At 33.4% G+C, this 24,472-nt stretch overlaps 1 protein-coding gene across 1 annotated transcript in view; it reads right to left on the reverse strand.

Annotated features, from left to right (window-relative positions):
• Poxn (Pox neuro) overlaps positions 1–24,472 on the reverse strand; it is a 53,397-nt gene that overhangs the window by 13,796 nt on the left and 15,129 nt on the right. The window contains exons 2-3 of the mRNA XM_053764374.2: positions 18,399–18,428; positions 5,137–5,357 (exon numbers count right to left, since the gene is read on the reverse strand). Coding sequence (XP_053620349.1) covers positions 5,137–5,357; positions 18,399–18,411 — 234 coding nt within the window. The 5' untranslated portion in view covers positions 18,412–18,428. The remainder of the gene's footprint in view (positions 1–5,136; positions 5,358–18,398; positions 18,429–24,472) is intronic.

The following is a 24,472-nucleotide window of genomic DNA, read 5'->3' on the forward strand; positions in this document are numbered from 1 at the left end:
TGAATTTCTCTGACGAAAGTCAGGAAACGGAAAGGGGAGTGAAAACTCCCCGTTGTTTGGGGGTTAATTTTTGAATAAAATAGGCTTATTTGAACAAATTTTGTCAAAGTTGATCTAACTGTTTGGCCATGAAAGCGGAACAGACAGACAAGTCTATCGCATATAATAATATTAGTATGGAAATATGGATATAGTATCTTTTCTCGAAGGCCTGTCCAACCTATTCAAGCACACAGCTGAGAGTTTATTCCACAGTTTTAAAAATTCATACCTACTAAAAAAAAAAAACAATAAATTTCACATAAAACAAAAGAAGCGATCTCGTGCCAACAATCAAGTGCGCAAACAAATACAAAACAGCGCTAAATTATAATAAAATTCGGTGTGAAAGTGGTCAATAGAGGGCCGACCCTCATAAAGGGCGGTGGGCTCAGTGCCCACTAATTATGGTCATTTGGCCATAAACGCTGGCCATCGATCATAAAGCCCATAACTCGGAACTAGGCTTGTGAAGTATCGATATTTAATTTTACATTCGAAAAGTATATAGGAAAAATCTATGATTGTTTTAATTTACGATATATTCTATTTTCTTAAATAGTTTCTATTATTTTGTTTTCCAGGTTTTTTTCTATTACCAAAAACATTTCTGTCATTCATTTTTACATAGTACATGTGTAGGATGCTCTTAAAAAAATTACAAGTAGGTAGTAATTTTTCTGAAATATTTTACTTCCAAATATAACAATTTAAGTTGTAATAACAAATGTTTATCAGTTTCACTTAGTTTTTCATTGGCAATCAATCTACTAATATACATTCGTTAAAAACATTTTATTTATTTACAATATCGATAAGACGCACTCGACATTAGCGCATCACTATTGAGCTGCAAAACTCGCGAATAGTTTCCGAACATGCAAATAATATCTGTGAAAATTCTCGATTTACACTCATTGGATTGTGTTTTGATTTAGCGGGCGGAAATTTGAATTTAGAATGCAGTTCGCTTCCATTCTGCTGCCAGTATCATTGAAGCATATAGAAGTTATTGTCCTCGGTGATAGTGAGCTCTCTTCCGAATGACTGAAGTTAAATTATCTTGTCCATGAATCAATATTTCTTCTTTTGTTTATGTTTATTTACGAGATTATTCCACGTGATGTTAATTGTCATAGGTAACGACGGAACCTATATTGTTATTTTAATTTATTTAAATCTCGAACTGGCGGCGTCTCGTATTTTATTTTTTCATACATCTTGACTACGATGCAGTGTCGTCTTTTGGGAAATATTGACAGAAACGCAGGCTTTTCTACTAATAAAAAAATATTGAATATAATTAGATTTATTACTATTAGATGAAATAAATCAATTATTTGGTCTTGAATATAAAAAAAATGTAGCAATTAAAATAAATTACGTTTGGGTACCAACTTATTTTATTTTAAAATAACATTTATTTATTTTAGCAAATCACGTATATTTTAATTCTACTTCAGAAATAAGTAGGATTTTCACGAATTTTCAAATTATCCTTTTGGAATTTTGCAGACCGAAGCCGAAGTTCGCATTGATCTTAACCTAATCCTAGAGCCAAGTAATATACAATTCTGTGCCATAAAATTCCGTAGAGCATGCGAAATTTGAATTAAAATTCATTCGTGTCGAACAACAGTTTTAACGAATATCAAAGGTGCTATTAAAACTTCAATAATTTTAAAAATAGAAGCCCAACCGGCCGAAATCAAAAATAAATGCTTCTGAATCGATCGACTATTATTTTTTAGAAAAAGCGTATCTTATTGATTTAATTGCTACACGCATAAAGGAAGGTTTTATAGGTTTTTCGCTAACCTGCCAGTAACTTGCCACATCTACAACGGTAAATATTTGATACATGCCGTTCAATTTTGTTTTTAAGATTAACTGTGTAAAAATCATCTTTAGAACTTGTACATAGAGTTGATTATAAGTCAGTTTTAGCTGAAAATCAGAGACGGTTGTCGCAAAATCAACTTTAAATGTATCGAAATAAAATCAAATTTTCGCTAGCATAGTTGTTAGCTAGAGTTGAAGTTACTACGAAAAAAATACGATTCTTTTCCGTGTATTCCCACACTACCCATTAGATTTGGTCTTGTTATAATAAATTTGGTGCGCTTAACGAGAAAGCACTTGGAAATTTAACACGCAGAAAAATTACATCTCAAGGTATCATCTCAATATTTGAACGAATAAAATGATTTTTTATCTTCTGGGATTAGAAAATTTAAAAAACAGAAAATACACGTAGTTACAAAGTAAATTTTCTGATAACGCCTCATAGGGTGTAGTCCGTGTACAGAGAATCTACAACTATTAAGAGCCCTGTCCCGAATAGACAGGGGCGCGGGTTCAATTCCCGCTTGATTCCAGATTCTTTTCATCACATTATTACTTTCGAAAATAAGTTAAAAAGCATGTGTGTTATGTATAAAACAAATCCATTTAAATACAAAACTATTAAACACGACATACCTATAACAACTAAATGGCGGCGGCGGGATCCTGTTGATATTCCGCAACCACCATGAAGAAACTATTTTTTAATACTCATTTTTACGGCCAGTATCAAAATCGTCATAAGGACAATTTCAATCGATAAACAAAAGAATCGGAGTAGGTATTAATTCTTTGCCAAATTCGGATTTGATGATTCAAGGTGCCTTTTAATCTTTGACTCGAACGTCCCAGAAATTACCCAATCAAATAATTTTACATGACCGTTAACGCGTTTAAATTTTACCTTTAATTGAGGTACCATAGTGTAGCAGATTTGGTCGTGGTTCGATAATAAAATAAATATATTGGTAGGTATGCGAGGTTTTATTACATTACACAATTATGAATCATTTCTATTAAGTTTATCGCATAAGGTTCAGAACGAAGTAAAAATTTATGATCACTAAGATATAGGTATATAGTATACTAATATATACTATTATTATAATATAAAGGGAAGGCCAGTGCCCCAGCAGTGGGGGACGAATATTTGGCTGATGACGATGAAGATATATTTCTGGAAATGTTTACAGTTTTTCATATTAAAGAGAAAATATATTACAGTGAACAAAAATATACCTACATTGATGAAGATCTATTGAAGGAAGAAGAAGCAAGCAGATGATCAATTTAATTGCTAATATACAGAGTTAGTTCTCTCATGTATTAATTTTTTTAAATTATTTTAAAAAGAAATTTTTAACATTAGGTAATTTAATAAAAAATACAGACACGGAAACGACCTATAACTGACATTGTTAAAAAAATAAATAATTACAAAATTCTGTTTCATTTGATTGAGCTTACATAAGGTTTAATTAATACTATTAATAACTTTCTACGTTTTCAAAAACGATTTTCGATACCAAAATCACAATAGAAATCGTGGGAATTAATTTAACAGACTGCAGATCGCATAACCTATAAAAAATATCTGTAGTGATATCACTGTCAAATCCGTAGAATCAATCGATTATGCCGAGCAATCGAGTGGATTCGAGTTGATTAGTCGTCAATTACGCGTAGCCATAACAGCTCTAATAAAAGTATTCGGTGATTTGGAAGCATTTTGTTGTAATCAAGATGGCGGCATCCGTTTGTGGGCATTGGTTTTTATTGGCGGGTCGAATCGGTGAGGTCGGCGGTCATCGGACCAGGGTTCGATATTTTCAAATCGTCATTTGTTTCGTCGTCAAATGGTTTCTGGAAAAGACCCACAAATATGTGCACGCACATAATTTCAGTGAACTGTCAGACTTAATGAATTGATATACTTATGTACTTGGTATGATTTAATTTAAGTATGTTTTCAAGGAAAGTACAATGACAATATAAAAGCAGACACTGGGCTTTGAGAACAGCGTAGAGAGAGCAGGCTATATTATTACGTAAGTGCTCCAGCTGGCTCTCATTATTCATGCAAGTCTTTTGTTTGTCTATATAAGTTACTAAGTTAAATACAAGGATAGATAAATATATATATATATATATATATATTATCATAGATTTTTTTTATTCAGTGCACTTTCAACATATCTTCGGTACATGGACTACGACAACATCCAAAACAAATAAACAGCGAAAGAACGAAACATTTCGACTTTCCTTACTAGGTCCGGTCATTTGAGCGACCTATTTGAATGGGAGATCAAAATATTTTTTTATTTTATTTTCACATTGTTTGATAATGAATTATTGACTTAGTTTCATCATCTGTGCTCTCTAAAATGCAGTGTAAAAAATATACCCCCGTTTTGTCACTAACACTTTGGATAAATGGTCTGAAATAAACGTATCATTCTTATATGATAAATAGATATAGTAAACATGCGGAACCCTCTCACAACAGTCCAATCGCCGAGGGCGCGGCGTGACGAAACGCCACCGCAAGAAGCCGAAAGCTGCGCAGGCGCAGACGTTTTATAGTTTATAATTACTGTGATCGACGCGCCGCCGCCGCCGCCGTGTGACCCGCGATTCTGAATGTGTAGCGTTTAAATCGTATGGGATTCCAAATTATTCGTTAATATTTCAGATTTCAGAACTTTCCACTGTAACTACTTACAGTGGAAAGTTCTGACTGTAGTTATAATAGATATTTGAGGTTATAGAAAGTTCCTTACACGAATATATTCATATTATAAATGGGTTCTTATACATTTGACGACCTCGGTGGCGCAGTGGTAAAGTGCTTGCCTCTGAACCGAGAGGTCCCGGGTTCGATTCCCGGTCGGGTCATGATGGAAAATGATCTTTTTCTGATTGGCCCGGGTCTTGGATGTTTATCTATATATGTATTTGTTATAAAATATGGTATCGTTGAGTTAGTATCCCATAACACAAGTCTCGAACTTACTTTGGGGCTAGCTCAATCTGTGTGATTTGTCCTAATAAATTTATTTTATATATTTATTTTATTTTTTATTTTTTTTATTTATGTTGGAAACGTTTTAGTGACATTTCTGTCATTTACTTAACAGTGGAAAGTTTAATATCCTCTAGTATTTGGCCTATTTGGTCCTTCTTTTTCATACCTTAATCAATTACCTAAGTCAATACCTAAGTCCTTACCCAAGTCAATTATTTTCTTACCTTAGTCTTACTCCCGCCAATAGAACCAGGTCTAATAGATCCAGTCTCGTAGAACCTCGTCAGGATCTTGGACACACAGCCGTGGGACACAAGCAGCTGCCTGCTGATGTCGCAAGGCCGGACTCCCATGATTGCCAGCTCCACGATCCTCTTGCGGACCACGTCAGGCAGTGGGCGACCGTTGACAAAGACCCCGCCCAGCTGGTTCACGCCCGCTTGACCTGGAGATAGAACTCTTGATGATTCCAATGTTGATTATCTATTTTTTTATTATTATTAAAGAACTTTGATTGCCACAAAGAAGAAAAGAAAACAAAAAGAAATCTTTTCTCCTTTGTTATTACAATTTGAAATATGGAACACGTTCATTCCAAAAATATTTACTCATAATATACTAGCTGGAATTTATTACAATTTTAATTTGAAATTTGGAACACTATCATTCGAAAACTACAATTACACATTACACTATTTTAGATGGATTATAAAAAAATAATTTCTTCACCTTCATTCGATAACACATATTACACCTACTATATGGATAATTTATTCCAAATTTAAAATTTGGAACGCCTTCATTTAATTTAATTTAAGAACTTTATTGCACACAAAATTGCAAAAAAAAAAATGTACAAAATGTGGACTTAACGCAATACGGCGTTCTCTTCCAGTCTACTAGTCTTCATTCGAGTACTACAAAGACTTGATACTTACTAGCTTGATTTTATATTTCAATTTAAATTTGGAATATTTTTTAAATTCAATTTGCAATATGGAGTCTGATGATAAAGGCTATTATTTATTAATTAGAAGAACTCTAATTATTTCACGCATTATCTGGTACATTACCAGTTGGATACTATTAATATTTTATATGTTCTCTGACCCGCTTATCTCATAAACATTTTGGTACTTCGAGCGTTCTAAGACCTAGTAATATAAAGCTTTTGTATGTTTATTACTTAATTACGTTTTAACGACTGGATTTAGCACAGTTAGATATGTTTGCTTGGTTTCTCGATTGGTCATATAAGGTAAAGTGAGTCGCGGCTCTGAACATAGCCAGTTTCATCCTAAATTTATTTGCTCAGCAATGGAACAAATAAAACAGGGTATTCGTTTACATGATTAATCTAATCAGTACTATAATCAATATTAATCATGACTACCGGCGACTTCTACCGCGTGTTTGTCGCAATAAAATCTCTTGGCTATCTGTGAGATAAATAGTCGCTCAGTTTTTATTTTATTTCTTACAAATTATAAATAAAAATATGAAAATTTACTCTTTATATTCTTGATGTTATGTTTCATGTTTGTATGTATGTTTTTTTAATATAATTTATGCCTGCTATTTTATTAGTAACATAAATATTACCAATTTTTTTGGTGAAACAGTTAAAAAATAAATATTTAAAAATAAAAACAAAACAGACTTCCAACCAACCACATCCCATTACTAAGTATTCTTCGATTATTAAAACCACATTTAAACCACGGAACACAATCATACAAAATGGACAAACCGCTCCATTTTTTATTCAACGTTGACAGTCCCTCGAGGTACAATCACCAGCAAATAACAACACACAAATTCATTGCAAACTCGACTCTATTCCGACCACATAGAGGTCAATGCTTAAGGTAGTATGTGTAGATTATGCTCAAGCTGATTACTACTGTCTCAATCGAAATAAACACATTATTTTAGCAACGGTCCAAGTTCACCTGTCTCATTTTAACTTAATATTTATTTGATTGCCAAATTCTTAAACCATTTCTCGTGACTACCTGAGTTGGGAAATAATGATTATACAGATGTATAACTCTTGCTGTTTTTTTATTAGAGTTTAGAAATAATTGTAATAGCCTGTTTAACCGCTTGCTGATGACAAATAGAAATAAATTTATTCATAGCATACTAATATACATCACAGAAAATGAACAAAATTTTAATATTACAAAGTTACAATTAATATGCCACAAAAGCGTACCACTCAGCTTGTGCCGTGACGAAAAGAGTCTTGACGATAATTTTCAGTGATACCAAACAAGATGGCGCTACCAGAAAAGAGTTTGCGAGATAAATCCGCGATACTTATACATACAATTGTATTATCAACATAACAATGTCCAGATGGATATTTGTTAATGAAATTGACAATATCAAACAGACATCATTAAAATTTGTGTTTCATAATTGTCGGAGCTAACTGACCAATCACATCAAGAAGATTTATTTAGCAATCAATTATAAAAGATGACGACAATTTAATTTATTACAATTATCACAATATCATATTATTAATCTATACAGGGGTATGTAAATGTTTTGATTATTGTTTGATTTTAGAAAAACATCACATATTTTTTTTACATACATAGCATTATTCTTTCCTAAGCTACTTTATACAACTAAAATACTAAAATAAACTAATAAAAACAAATTATAAAAAAAAAGAAAATAATTATTTATATATATTTACAAAAATGCCAGTCCCTGCCATTGGTTACCTTGAGGATGATAAATATGACAATATAAAAGAAATTGCCAAGGAAAGCAAAAGGTGCTATGCAAAGGTCTATGGCGGCGGCAGCAACCAGGAAATGCGCAGATGAGCAGGATCCATATTAATATTTATGATTTATTCAATGTTAGTCTATTTGTATTTGTATGTAAGTTTAACTGTTTAATTGTTCACATCGGCGAGTGAGATTCAGAAATATAGAAACTTTGCAAAATTTTCTTAAGCGTAAAACGGAATCGCTATTTTAGGATGGAAGTACAATTTAAAGTTTATTATTAACAAGCTACGCCCCGGCGCTTCGGACCCGTCGGAATTTCGGAATATAAAGTACTCTGTGTGCTATTCCAGTTTATATTCTACCCGTATACAAAACTTCATAACAATCGATCCAGTAGATTTTGCGTGAAAGAGTATCAAACATACACATCCACATACATCCTTACAAACTTTCGCATTTTTAACATTAGTAGGATGTAGAGCTTGTGTTCTAGTCTAATTTTAGTCGCACAAATTTCTGTATAGCAATATACCTACTTTTCAATTTGAGATAGAGCTGTAATGTGAACTTGTGACTGCCGCTATAGTTTCATTTCTGTATTATTTTTAATTTATGTATAATATCCTTACGATCAGAGATAACGTGATTACACCAATTGTTAGTTTGCTTAATTAGGGAATGATAATGATATATTAAAATAGGATATATATATAATATTATTTCTTTGTAAACATAATAAGTATGTCAGGAATAGACTATTTTAATTTTACATTAAAATTGTGTAAATATTTTGGTGGCAGTAATTTTTAGGTTAGATAATTTAATTTAGAGGCAATTAAGTATAATATACTGAAGATGAAGTAATAATGCTATTAAAATCATGAGTAGGTAACATTGAACTATGGCACTAGTCGTAATAAAAATGATAAAGGTATTTTATAAATAGCTATACATTATCCAAATGTCAAATTGGTTTTAAAAAGAAAACTTCAGCATTTTATCCACCTTTGAAATACATTTTGTTTTTGTCATAGGTATCATTTTGAAATTGTCTAAAAAGATATAATATTTATCTGTTATACATCTAATAATAAAACACTCGGGTTTTTGCAGATATTTTGTCGTTGAAAGTGAACAACGAATGAAAGACGGAATCGGGTTGTAGGTATACTGATTTACTGTCAGTGACAGTTAATGACATCGTCATAAAAATACAGAAATAATTGGCCAGTCAATGCCACAGGTTTAGGTTTGACAATAATATATTTGACAACAATAATGAGATGATAAATAAAGGCGTAACGAAGCCTGGAAATGGAAAATCCTTTATCTTGTACGAATTTGGACCAGAGATCTAAGAAACTGAACCTAATCAAGGGAATCAATTCCAACAATTGCATTCTTAAAAGGTATCCAATGGTGGAGCATCATAAAACCCTTATTGAACCGTCTTAACGGCTACCGTACCGTTGTCAATTATAAAGCAATAAAGGGATCGTCAAACGGCGACCGATTTATTACTCTAGTGCTATAAAATTAGCGTTCTAATTTGTTCGTAGCAATTCGAGTTTATGACGTTTCTTTGCGAAGACACGCCGCTCCCAACAGCGCGATTTCATGCCTGTTGTGAATGCCTGACTTTTCTGTCCACGCAAATTACCTCGCCCTTTACGATTTAGCCAGACTTGTGTTGCAATGGTGACTTTACGCGTCCAGGAATTCCGTACAACGATTTAGATATAATACAGATTACCTACTACATCCATACTTACATACTAATATTATACATACGAAAGACCGTCTGTCTGTTCCGCTTTCACGGCTAAACCGCTGGACCAATTTTGATGAAATTCGGTATGCATATAATTAAAGAACTCCGTTCAAACACAGGCTGTTTTTTTTCCAACAATCAACACCCAAATGACTATAATAGGGGGTGGTAGTTTGTAAGAAAAACATCTGTTCCACTTTCGCAGATAAATTCACGCGGGCGAAGCCGCGGGCAACCGCTAGTTACACATAGAAGGCAAACGAACAGAGAACTACAGTACACATAGAATTATATGTAAAACTTATGGTAAAGCCATATTTAAGTTGTTGAGCTTGGGGACTGAGGAAGTAACTCAGAAAACGATAGATATAATGAGAATTACGCAGGGGGCAATTGTTTGGCCGTGTCGCGTTCGTCTTGTTGTTATATATAAATCGAGAAGTGAAAAGCAAGAAAGCGAAATAAATAGTTATCTAAGGAGATACTACTGCCAAAGACTATACACTACCCATCACGTGGTATAAAACAATACTAGCACGCGTGCAATATGCATGTTATGCATGTAAACCTTCCTCTTTAATCACTCTATCTATTAAAAAATCCGCATCAAAATCCGCAGATCTAGGCGTACATACGGACAGCAGCGGAAAGCAACTTTGTTCGCTTGCTTGCTATGTAAATAAAATTTCACATATTATGAAACCACGATCAACTTTTATCATTACGCACTTTCTTAGAATCAAATTTTGTGTAATATTTTAACAATGTTGTTGTTATAGCGACATAGAGCATTGCACGAACTTCGCGGAACGGTCCTTAAACGCGGATTGCTCCTGTCAGACATATAATACATATATATATAGTATAGTATATATCCCTATAGCTGCTAATACGCTTCCAACTTTACAGTTCTGGATCGTAAATACATTTTTTTAGGGTCCCGCTTCGAAGAAACCCTTGAAAAGGCTATCAAGTCTGCCAAGTAGTTCACGCGATTTTTTTAATAATAATAATAATAAACGTTTATTTCAGACCATAGATATATGTGTTAGTAACAAAAATATCCTTATAAACTAGTGTAAGTAAAATACATAATAAAATAAGAATTAAATTAAATGCCAGCCAGCTGGAGCAGCTGCAAACAGTTTACGAAATAACTGCATGCAGCCTTATCCCGCGGGCTAGCATCGGCGAGTCCCAACGATCTGCCAACACGCACAGAATACTGTTGGGACTGTCGCGCATGCGCCTGAGGTGAGAGGCGCATATTTTGCGATTACATAGGGGAATTAAAACCTATTATGAACCCGTTGACCTAGAAACATGAAAATTGGCAAGAATCAACGACTGAAGGTACATTATAATAAATCTGAAAATGAAAGTAGAAATTATATAGGACTTAGAAAAGTACCAAAGCAAATTTTTGCAATCAAAATCAAATCATTTATTCAGAAATTAGGCCTTCACAGACACTTTTTCACGTCATATTCTAAATTAAATGATGTTTACCAAAGCTACAAACTACTAGCATTTCGGAACGACCACTGCTGAGAAGAAATGCCGAAAGAAACTCATTCAAACAGTGTTGGTCCCTATTATGCCAGAATGGCTTACCATTTTTTAAATATAAATTTATGTATAATTTTTTATCAGTTGCGGAACCCTCGTCGCGCGAGGACAACTCGCACTTGACTATTCTTTTTTTTCTTTTGCTCGCGTATATCGGCCATATATCGCGCATTATATTGCTTCTTTTACAACTTATGACGGATTTTACAACACGGCGAAAAAGAAGCACTTTTAACGCTCCTGCGCAGACGCGGGAGTTAATTTGAAGTTTAATCTCTTTTTATAGCTTTTTTAACAGAATTTAGTTCCGCAGCACGCGGAGTAAGTAATTATTTGCGGTATTCTTCGGTTTGTTTTGAAATTGTGAAATTAAATCCATGTGATATCTTAATTCGTTTTACTTATAGGGAAAATAAATATCTAAATTAATCAATATTATCGGCAAAATTTTACATAGATTTTATTTATTTTAGATATTTTTTTTCTAGACGTAGGTAGTGATTAAGGGACCAATTCGGAAGTATGCCCTTTTAAATAATAAAAAAAAATATTTTTTCGAATCGGTCGAGCCGTCTTCACGTATCGAGTAACCTACATAAAAAAATAATTAAAGTTCGCAACTTCCTTTTTTGAAGTTAGTTAAATAACAATAAACCTAAAGCCCTGTCGACGACATTTCAAAATTGACAATAATTGTCAAAATGTCACTTCCGATTTTACAAAAGCAATTTTATTATTTGTCTCAATAAATTTATTAGAAAAATGGACAGGTGCAGGTGTGAAGAATACGCAGTAGCGGTAAAGAAGCTTCGGTTTTATACTGTGGGCACTTTCAGGCCTGATATCATTGATAACTACAGTCGTAAGTAGAATATTTTATTAATAAATAAATAAATATATTAGGACAAATCACACAGATTGAGCTAGCCCCAAAGTAAGTTCGAGACTTGTGTTATGGGATACTATAACTCAACGATACTATATTTTATAACAAATACATATATAGATAAACATCCAAGACCCGGGCCAATCGGAAAAAGATCATTTTCCATCATGACCCGACCAGGGATCGAACCCGGGACCTCTCGGTTTAGGAGGTCGTCATGTATTTTCACATTTTCGTACGTTTTCCAGGAAATCTGAGAAAATATTTGAGGGACTGGTACCAAAGGTTATCAATCTGTACAAATTCTTTTCAAATTGGCCTTTACTATCGTCTCGTCCTTGCTTCGCTTGTGTAAAAAGATAATAAATTATATACACCTGAATCTTCCTCAAAAATACTATTTATTGGTTAAAACCGTACAAAATCCGTCCGGTATTTTTTTGAGTTTATCGTGTTCATACCGACAGACGCTAGAGACTTCTTTTTAATATACTAACTACGCCCCGACGTTACGCTCCCATGGGAATTTCGAAATAGAAATCACCCTATGTGTTATTCCAGGTTATATTCTACACGGGTACCAAATTTCATAACAATTGGTCCAGTAGATTTTGCGTGAAAGAGTAACAAATATACATCCCCACAAACGTTCGCATTTATGATGTTAGTACGATACGGATGTATGTATATTTATTTAAGGCGCAGGCTACGGAACAGTATGGCGTAAACACGGCGTAGATTACGCTGACATGAAGTTCTCCAAACCCTATGCCATCAAGATCCTGGAGCCCAAGGAACTGCCTGAGAACCAGCTCTCAAGCGAAACAAGGAAAGTTGTCCAGATGTGGTGCCCGTACATGACCCCTTACAAGATGGTATCCGACGAATAACATAATTAATATATGTGAATCTTCATTATAAATCTACATTTCTAAATGTCACATCGTATGTGGTACAGTCAACAGCACATCAACCTAACCAAATTTATTGCAAACTCGCCGCTATTACCGCGCCATAAAGGTTCATGCAGGGTAGTTTATATGCTGTTGACTATACCATACATCTTATAATACGATGAATAAAATAGTTGATTAAATTTGGCGTTCCAAGCGTTTAGGTAGTTAATGCTGTATTTAGACAGTTAAATAGTTGGTTGATCATAATTGTTGGAAGTTTTAACATTTCAACATTTATTGGGGGTAAAAAAAATTCAAAGTGCACACTTTAAAAAAATCAAAATTTTTGGGAAACAGACATTGAAAGTTTAAACTGGAATATCTAGAGTTATAGTTACTAAACATACAATTACAATTGCATTTTCTCACGTCGTGTACATGATTTAGGGACGTTTGTTGTATGAAAACGTAGCCCTTTGCATGTTGCATTAAAATCAATTAAAATCGCAAATACAGTGGATTATGTATTAACCTACCCTATTTAAGCAAATATGACAAATGATTTGATTCGACTTGAATGCCAATTTTTCACCCTTTTTCAAAAAATCTCAAATATCTCTGAAACTATAAACTTTCGCTTGGAACGTCACAAATAATTTTCAAAAGGTCACCACTTCTACGGGTCTCATAGTCCTTGGTACCATTTATATTTATGATTATTGACTATGATTGACATAGATAAATAAATAATTTAAAAAAAATCACAACTGCTTTTCTAGATGTCACACTTAACATACTTACCTAGATATACCCTACCTTCAGTTAGCAATGTTCACGGTAAAAGAATGTGGGAGTATTTTCTGCCATCTATATTGAATGAATACCCTAACAATATTTGTGAGAAAATAATTAATTTGGAAACCATTATAACCAAATGTAAATTAATGCTTAAGAACTATATATTAACTGAGTAAATTTGTAATGAGTAGTGACTCGCCTTACCACGTATAAACCTATATAGGTTTTTGTTGGTAGTGCTTGTATTTTTCATATAAATTATTGTAACATAAATAAAGAAATTTAAAAAAAAACACAAGTAGTCTATTATGGAACTATTACATGTATTTGTAAGATTTTCGGGTAAGAATTTCAATCGATTGTATAGACATACTTTTAGAGTTTACAGACAATTATTTTTGTATACTCTTGAAATTAAAAATTAATTTAAAAAAAAACATATGTATTTTTTTAGAAGAATATATTTATTTCATGAATAAAATCTGATATAAAATTGTCTAAATTTATTAATACATACTACTTAATATTAGATATGTGAAAGTCTATCTATCTGTTTCGCTTTCATCGCTAAACCGCTGGACCGATTTTGTTCGTTTTTTTTTTCAAAAATCAACCCGCAAATTACTATAAGGGGGGGGTGAAAGTTTGTATGAAAATCGTGTCCCTTTCACAGAGGAATTCACGTGAGCGAAAGCCAGTTGTGGATAACACGCACCTAACACGTTTTCCTATTGATCCCATTGTTTATTTAAGATTTGAGCGCGTTCTAGCTCAATCTAGACCGATGGGAAGCACAGATGCGGTCTCCATGCAAGTTGAAAAAAATCCTAAATTTATAAAAGAGAACGTTCCTTGTTAACTTTTCACACTTTTGCTAATCTTCTTGAAATTTTGCATACATGTAGTTTGATGGACATAGGAATAAAAGTTCCCGTGGGACTGGACGTGCAAAAGCTAGTGCCCATTAAAAGCACTCGTAAATGAAAGCCAAGAAGGGCATTCCTGGATGAAATATAAGAGAAGGCGGAGCTCGTGTCGTGTAGGGAGGTGACATCGGTGGCTGGAGGACAGAATCGGATGGAAAATGCTCCACCGACAAGAACAAAGTTCTTAAATTAATTTAATTGAATTTTAAATATGTTTTCATAATTTTCTAAGTTGAAATGTAACATTATAAATTATTATTATTATTATTAGTTTATGTATTTGTCAATACATCAACTCAATCTGTGTGATTTGTCCTAATATATTTATTTATTTATTTATTTCACAGTAGTAAAAGCTGTTTTAATACAATCGAATACAGTCGGTATAGATAAAGAGAAACATCAAATCATCCATACATAAATTAATGAACAATCAAACGGAATAAAAGTTTATGATATAAATGGTAACGCAGTTGTAAACAACCAAGTAGAAAATCGAATGTGATGTTGTAGATTCATTTGATGGAGTCTACCGAGCTTGACTGGTGTGTTAGTGTGGATAAGAGGCGTGTGGTTCCCGCCTTAGAATAGGCAGGATATTTAGATTATTTTTTACGAGTTAATGTTGTCACAGCCATGGATACAACCAGAAATACTTGAGGATGAGTTGGTATAGACTATATAGTCAAATAAATATGCATTTAGTACTCAATACATACTATGTGTAGGTACCTATGTAACGCTTTCCTGCCTAAACAGATTTCGATGAAATCTTAATTATAGTTTTCATTAAACAATAAGATTTGGCAAGTCCAAAATAGGCACGACTTTCTTAAGTTTTGTTTTATTTGAATCAAGATTTAAAATAGTGTTGTGTTTTTTTTATAACCGTTAAAAAGTTTAAATATTTGTTTATACCACGTTTATATCAACATCCACATCATCATAAATGACTTTAGTGTTGTGGTACACATTGCTGCTCATCCACACCAAGCTAACGTCAAACCACACTTGATGAATCGATAAGTTAATTTGGCGTCAAAAGCCCGCTGTGCCTTGCGCTGTCACCGATTAAATATTAAAAAAAAAAACAGTTTACAAATCACTTGTCGTTCAATCTCAATGTTGGGCAATGGACCAGCTAAAACTATTCTTATTTAAATCGCCCAGTTTCGGCCTATCGATTGAATTGGGCTGAAATTTTAAAAAAATCCGTACCAAAACAACTTTAAGCAAGTTTAGGTGGAAATTCGGAGCAAACCGCTTGTAATGGGACCAGATTTGATGATATCGTGGGTGTCTGTCTATCATAAATATTGTATTAAATTGATAATTCGAGCGTCATTTTTAGAAACGAATGATTAGACTACTACATTTTTTTGATGATGAGTTATGATCTTAGTATTTTGGAAACAGCTATTTTTCAGTACAATATATATATATAATTTTTATGCCAGGGAAAGATGGCTCTTTTATGGTAATGTTTTTTGTTAAATCGATATTTTTTTGGCGAGGTATCAGTTAAGTATACAATTAGGTACTTCAGTAATTAAATGTTCTATATTGATTTCTTATTTCTGTGGCATATTAAGGTTTGCTAATTTTGTCAGGCCATTTCAGGACACTCGCGAACTCTTTCTAAAATAATAATTTTGAGCGAAGAAGAAGATAAAATTATGAGAACATAATGCTTTTCTTTTTTTGGATTATTTTTTAGACCGAGACAAATTATATTATCGTTGTAGATTTGGAAAACAAATATTTTTTTGCAGCACTTCTCATTTTATTCATACCCAAGTTCGTATACATATAAAACAATTTGAGATAACATAGAAGAGGTACTTAGGTGTTATAATAATTATAACAACATTTTTTTCCCTCCTAGCAGTAGCTAGGATCTTATTAACAATTCAACTATCAAACCAATCAAGCTAAAAACCAGAAAACAAAATGTCGACGCTGTCACCTAATCACTAAAGGTAGCAACATCCAAAGAGATAATGGATTCCACTTTACAGAATAATTTCATTTTATCACAGCATTATCGTAACTCAACTGAGACAAAGTGCCATGAAACCAGAAATTGTCATAAACAGATGTTTATCAAATCTCCGAACTTCGTGTGCGACCAATATTATATCGATCCCATCAAATATTTCTTCTATGCTCTGATATCATCACGTTTACAAAATCACAGATTATTAATTATGAAAATGAAATTTTATTGTCGATAAAAAATATTCTATTCGTGTATCCCAACCCTACGCGTTTGCCATAGAGTTGAAATTAAATAGATGCGTTAAAAGACAACAGCTTAGTTTTTAATAAGGTGATTCGGTGACCGGGGACGTTAAGAAGTAACTAATGTAGTTAAGCATGTATAATGTATTAGATAATGAGTGCTTTTGACGCGGGTGGGCCGACGTTTCGATACGGGTCCGATTCTATCTAAACGAGATTCTCTCGATTCTCTTAATTGCTGTTAATGTGTGCGACGCGACACAGAGTAATTATATGCAGAGAGACCATTCCGAACTATTTCGGTAAAGTGTGGGTGGTGTGAAGTGATCATAGACATAAGTAGGTACTTAAAGTAGCTACCACTCACATGCATGATAATGTAGAATTTTATATATTAGGACAAATCACACAGATTGAGCTAGCCCCAAAGTAAGTTCGAAACTTGTGTTATGAGATACTAACTAACAAATACATATATAGTTAAACATCCAAGACCCGGGCAAATTAGAAAAAGATCATTTCCCATCATGACCCGACCAGGGATCGAACCCGGGACCTCTCGGTTCAGGGGCACTCACTTTACCACTGCGCCACCGAGGTCGTCGAAATAGAAAGAAATAGTTTATACTTCAAATCAAGTCATTTGTTTGTAAATTAGACAGGCACGTTTTCACGTCAAATTTTATATTATATAGTGATTTCTCACAAGCTACTAACTACTGGCATTTGAGAACGACCACAGCTGAGAAGAAATGCCGAAAGAAACTCATTTGAACAGAACTACCTCTGTTATTAACCAAATTAATGGAGTTCCAAAGCGTTTTTGAAATAAGGCGTGAATAGAATATTCATCGGTCCCATGCAGCGTCCATAGGCAACAGCAGTGATTCTCAAGCACTTCCCATCAAGTGGGCCGTATGCATAGCTCCGAGATAATGTTATTGCTCGGTTGTTAGACAAATAAATCCACCACTGTATTTTCTACTCTATGACAGCGAAGCATTCTTTGAAACGCTTATGATTTCGACGCGAAAGGCGGCCTTCGATGAGACACAGTATAGTTTGTATTATCTGTGGCATCACTAGCAACCGTTCGAGTTAATTAAGATTGGTCGCGTTAGGTTGGTAGCTCCTCAGGTTACTAGATTGGAGATAGTCGGTGGTGGTGGTTCAATGAAATTTCGATGTTGTATTTTTATGTATTGATTACAATATATTTTATTTATTTCTAATTGTCTACGTATTTTATTGCAGTTTAGTTGGCAATTTTGAGATATATATATATATTTCATAATAATAATTAACAAGTTATTATTGAACAATTAGTTAGAAAAAGCCTAAGTACTTCTTCTATGCTATATTATTAATAATTATAACACCATTTTTTTCCTCCTAGCAGTAGCTAGGATCTTATTAACAATTCAACTATCAAACCAATCAAGCTAAAAACCAGAAAACAAAATGTCGACGCTGTCACATAATCACTAAACATCCAAAGAGATAATGGATTCCACTTTACAGAAAATTAAATTAATTACGCAATGAAAATGAAATTAATTTAAATTTAGAAACGGTAGCTAATTACCTAAGCAAAGACGTTTTTCTCTAGTTCAGATCAAAACAAAATCGTATCCTTATAAAAATATTACCTGTATGCGGCATTCTGTCCGGTCGCAGATCTGAAAGAAAAAAAAAAGAATTTAATATTTACTACGCAATCAACACGCATTTTTCCTCTTTAGAGCAAAATACTGGCACAAAGTAAAAAAACAAAGAAGTTACATTTTTTATTTAAACCATAAAGAATCAAATCTCGAACGAAATCAGCGCGCTACCAACAAAAATTATAGTGACGTGACATCTATATCGACTCTTTTACCGCCACGATATTACAAAGGCCGTAATCCAACTGTGACATTCTAGCATGAAAACCACGGTCATGATTACAACCCGCTATTAACCAGCGATAACACGCTTAAATAATAATTTATTCAAATTAAAAATACTTATCAAAATGTGATGCGGTACTAAATCAAAAATTAAGTGAGCCGGTGCGTGCCCAGGCGAAAATCGATGCTATCAGGTCCAACAATCACCGTGAAAATCCAAAAAAATATGAATAAAAAAACTAGTGCTCGCACGCAAATATCAGTTTAAAACACGTGCCGTCTTGGTCTTGGGTTGATACCCCATCGATACCGTGACTTGACCATGAAAATTATTCATATTTTATCAATGTTTTTATAAATTAATTACTGTTATTTTGAATTGCTAATGAAAGAAAAAAAAAAACAAGTAAATTACTGATCGATGAGAGACTCTGTCTTATAGCTTGCGAAAACTTTTCAGCCGAATCACTATTTTCACAAGACATATAGGTAAAAGTTTTAACCGTTTATAAATCTTGCGAAAAGTAACAAAATATATGTATTTTGTTGATTCGGTTCTTTAATTAAAATTGCATCTCGGAATACTATTCTTGTTTGTTTGTAATATAATAAAGTATTGCACGAAATAAGTACATTAATTAAAATGATATAATATAATAAAGTATTGCACGAAATAAGTACATTACAAGAGAGATATATGTATTTTTTTCATCTATTGTACAAACTACTTTTAGGTCTGTAATCAAATCTTGCAAATAAAATTTCATCTGCCGCTTGTTCTACAGAGTTGAAAAGTCCCACGTCGCTTCAGTTTCCATGACAATGCATTATTATGATAAACATGGCCTGATGCGGTGCACCCAGGATCGGCAACCAACAAATCCTCGTTGGGTGCCGTGCCCCTTCAACGGTTTTACTGCACGATTTGTTTGTCACGTCATGAATGCAACAATATCTAAATATCTGATGACAATAAAAACTTGGATTTATTTATACATATCACACACGCCCTTTTAACTTATTGATGAAAATTTGAACAAAAACTTGTGCAGTAATTGACATTAAAAAAAAAATTGTTTCTTAAAAAAAAAAACGGTAAAATGTGTTTACGAAAAGTGAGCTATTTATATTGTCCTAAATATGTGTGACCGAGCTTAAAGCTCGATCAGATAGCGACCCGCTACTGTTTTGCATAATTTACATACGGTTGTGCGGACTACATTATCGATATCGATGAAAACATCATCCCAGTCCCAGTCCGATTAGATGGCATATTTAAAAAATATATATTTTACAAGATATGTAGTTGACAAGTGACGCGTTACTTCTTCTACTTGCATCCATCTCACACATTAATTCCTTTTGGATCAACGTACAGTCAACAGTTTATCAAGTTACCCTGCACGAATCTCTATGGCGCGGTAATAGCGGCGAGTTTGCAATGAATTTGTGTTGGTTGTTGTGCTGTTGACTGTACAATTGGCTACAATAAAATGATTTAAAGAAATGTCAAAAACACATATATAATGCTTAGTTATTACTCTGTTATTTATCAAAAAAGTTAAAACATATTCTAAACTAATATATATGTTTTGTCTCTTACTGTCAATTTCTTGTATTATAAAGTGCGATAGTGACAAAACACATTTTTAGATGAGTATGTTTTTACTTTTTTATTAATAATATGGTCAGTATATATCAGTTCTGACAGCTAGGGATGCCGACGACCGTGCGATGTGGCGGCGAAAGAGTATTATAGGAAAGTGGACCCTGGGCTCCGACGCTCAACGGCTGAGGTAGATACCGGAAAAATGAGACTGAGGCGAGACTCTAATATGCCGGAAGTTTTCCATTATACAGTGTGACTTTTTATACATTGGCAATATTTTGTCTAGATGCTCATATTGCTCAGTCCATGATATATATATATCATGTATACTTGTATACATACACATTGTATACATATGTATATACATTGTATGTATATGTATACTTGACAACTTTTCGTATATGGGGCCGTAATTCCGGAATCGCGAAAAATAAAACTCAGCTGTTCCATACAAAATCAAATACCTAACTTGAGGAAAATGTATGGATCAACCGATTTTTTTTCGCGATTGATTCAAGATGAAGGAAAATAAATAAATATATATTAAATAAATATATTAGAACAAATCACACAGATTGAGCTAACCCCAAAGTAAGTTCGAGACTTGTGTTATGAGATACTAACTCAACGATACTATATTTTATAACATATACATATATAGATAAACATTTAAGACCTGGGCCAATCAGAAAAATGTCATTTTCCATCATGACCCGACCGGGGATCGAACCCGGGACCTCTCGGTTCAGAGGCAAGCACTTTACCACTGCGCCACCGAGGTCGTCAAGAAGGTAGAGGTATAATGTATTATGGTTTCGCCCGAGCGAAGCCGGGACGGGCAGCTAGATTTTTATATATATAAAAAAAATAATACTACATATTTCACCCCATCGAATAAGACTACAAATCGTGGTCAAGGGGTGAACAGGGACCGTATCAAAATATTATAACTGAACGATTACCGTAACGTCCAACAAAATGCTTAAATTACTGTGTTCACCCCGACACGCCACGGGTGACTGGGACAAATGTGCTACAAATCAAGTATTTTAAAGCAGTTTTACTACCAAGCTTGTATAATCCTACCAATATCCTAATTCTAACTGATATTCTAAATCCGAAAGTAAGTTTGTTTGTTACCTCTTCACGCTCTATTATTCAACCAATCTTCTTGAAATTTTGCATACATATAGTTTGAAGTATGAAGAAGGACGTACAGTACATTTCATCCCGGAGGAATAACTCTTCCGGTGGGAAATAACGCGGGTGAAGCCGCGGGCAGAAGATAGTTACTTAATTCTGTAAAGTGATGAAATATAAAAATATAATAGTGATTTTTTTAATTTAGACACTTTTGATTTTCGAACGTCTATTAATTGTTGTTGTCTATTAATTGAAATAAGTTTATTTATTTAGTCTGTACAGATACGTATTAAGGAACATGAATTTCGAGAATAATGTTTGGCGAAAATTTCCATATTTTTCACGCTGACTTTTAGCGAAAATGTAAAAATCTTTCACTATGATATTTTGAGGAAGCGACGTTCTGCCTTAAGACCGCCAAAAGCTGCCAGTTTTGCGTGAAGGCCCTGCGTGTTATTAATAATTTGTGCATATTTTAAAGCGGGTAGGCTTACGTGTCGCTTTGTGAGTAAACCTGGCGAGCCACACTTTTTAATTTTATTGCGATCATAACATCGATATCCTGATTTTATTCAGCTACTGGTGGTTAAAGCTGTGTTTAGGAAAAAAAATAAACATGAATACTTATTTATAGGACAAATATTTGGTTACTCCTATTTTTATCTATTGACAAAAAAAAAAGTTATATGCGAACGGAAACTCTTAAGGGAAAATTAAAACATTTTCTGACATGACATATAGCTTGATTAACCTAAACCAGGAGACAGACAATAAATCACTTATAAGCTTCTAATAATAACTTCCGATCTTGTCAATGTCATTTTTTTATTTGTCATCAATCACTTACATGTCACTTAGTGACTCTAGTACGACCCTGTTTTGAACCTTGACACGAATAAGTACATATTTAAATAAATAAAAATCGAAAAGTTTACCCCTCTCCTTCCTTCCTCAAATGACTGGCAATGGGACTGGCTGGAATAAAAATTAAAAAGGTAAATTTTAAAAAAATATGTAATGTCAATTACTCACTATTTTAGAAGCTTTATATTAATACACATACATCGTGATGGTTAAGAACTATTGGTCAAGATAGAGATAACTGTTAACTGTATAACATAACTGTTGGTTAAAAAGACCTATTTTATTATTATTTCTTAATTTAACCTTTATTGTACAAAATACAAATTTTCAATTACAAGCGTTCAATTTTTTTTTTCTGAATGGTCCTTTTGAGTAAGTTTCCCGAGTATTTGGTGAAAATCCCGATATAACTTTTCATCATTAATTTAATTACAAAAATCCATACGCCACCAAATCGCAAAAGTGCTCATAACACGCAAAAACCAAATAAGAATTCGAGCACAAAATAGCATTAAATAAAGTCAGCGCGCGAATCTAGATAAGGGCGAATGCACACGGGCTGCGCGAAAGGACAAGTGGCTTAATTGAGAGAATAGTGTGGGGGGTCCTGAGGCGTCGCTTTATGCTAATCAATTCAATAGTTTGTTTTTTACCAACGATCGCCACTGGATTCGGACCTTTTGCTTTTTGTAGGGTTCTGTTAGCTGCGTGAAATTCTCCGTTTGAATTTAGAATTTGTTTTAAACAGACTCGTATTTATTTGAAAAACGCTCATAAAATGACGTCCTTGACAACATTATAAATAAATTCCTGGCTGGAATTTATTAAAGCATCGCTTTATTTTTAATTTCATTATTTAAAAAGTGCACTTTGAATATTTTTGTTTCCAAGTTCGAATTAAACAAAATTATAAAAATGCGTTTTGTTATTATTGTCTTTTGTGTCTGTATGTATGTATATATTTTATGTAATTTACTAAAAAAATGTGAAAATTTTGTAGTGTAAAATGTTTATTAATTTAACTTGAGCTATACGGAACCTAAAAACTAAATGCAACTATACTGAACAGCCAACGGATCGCGGGAACACATTTATTTTTTAAAGTAGCGTATAATTTACGCTGTCGGGTTAAGATATCTTCGTGTGGTCTTTTGGACCCAGGGCGGTGACGGGTTAGCGTTATATAACGCAATCATTCCAAGAATTGATAAAGGGTTACTTTTGACAAGTTTTGCGGTTAATTAATAAGTTTTATAATTGCGATTCAGCTCTATATATTTACTGTTCCTGTTTATTTAATTGATGTTTTGTTAAGGACATGTATTTTTTGTTTATTGTGGAAAAAAATTACGTTTAGTTTTTATATGGATGTGCGTTTTTTGTTTGTTTATTGTGAAAAAAAAAACGTTTAGTTTTCTTTTAGTTTCATCATCATTATCTCAGTCCTTTTCTGCCCACTGCTGAGTATAGACCTCTCCATAGATAAAAGAAAATTATTTTATCTATGGGCCTCTCTCATTTTACTACAATCTTCTCTATCCTGTGCTAATCTAACCCAACGACCTGCGACTTTGATGATGTTGCAGCCAGCCTTATTTACACCGTCGATCAATGCAGTTTGGTGTTAGAGACGAGTCTTACTTAGTCGAGGCAACATTACTTGTTGATTGTTTGTTTTGTGTCAAATAAAGAAAATTACATTTTGCGATAAAATATTGCCTATTCGTTATTAATTCCGATCCAGTTTCCCGTACAATGTCATCTGTCCATCTGGCTGGTGGCCTTCCCCTATTAATTTTAGTATATGTTTAAAATTTTCTTTAATTATCCATGTGATTGTGTATTTTGAATGTTTACATGTCTAAGGTTTCACTCGGCCTTTGTTAATAGGAAATTTAGTCCATATATAAAATGTCATCGAAAACTGTCATTCCGTTTATGCGAAATGGTGTGAAAAACATCCACTATCATCTAAATATTAAAAAAATATAAAAATAACACTATTTCTGTACGCGCACTAGCTCAAGGACTTTTTAAATCTATGAAAGAAAACTGATTTTCCAGTGAAAACCAATCATTATTAAATATACCAAAAAAGTGATAAAACGTTAATTGCATGTCTGTATGTGTGTTTAAACTCTATATTACTTGGTGTTAGTCACCATTTAACCGACTTAACGGATAAATATATCTTCATTACTACCTTGAAACTGGTTGA

Source organism: Plodia interpunctella, chromosome 25, assembly GCF_027563975.2.
Source record: "Plodia interpunctella isolate USDA-ARS_2022_Savannah chromosome 25, ilPloInte3.2, whole genome shotgun sequence".
Taxonomy (NCBI): Eukaryota; Metazoa; Arthropoda; class Insecta; order Lepidoptera; family Pyralidae; genus Plodia; species Plodia interpunctella.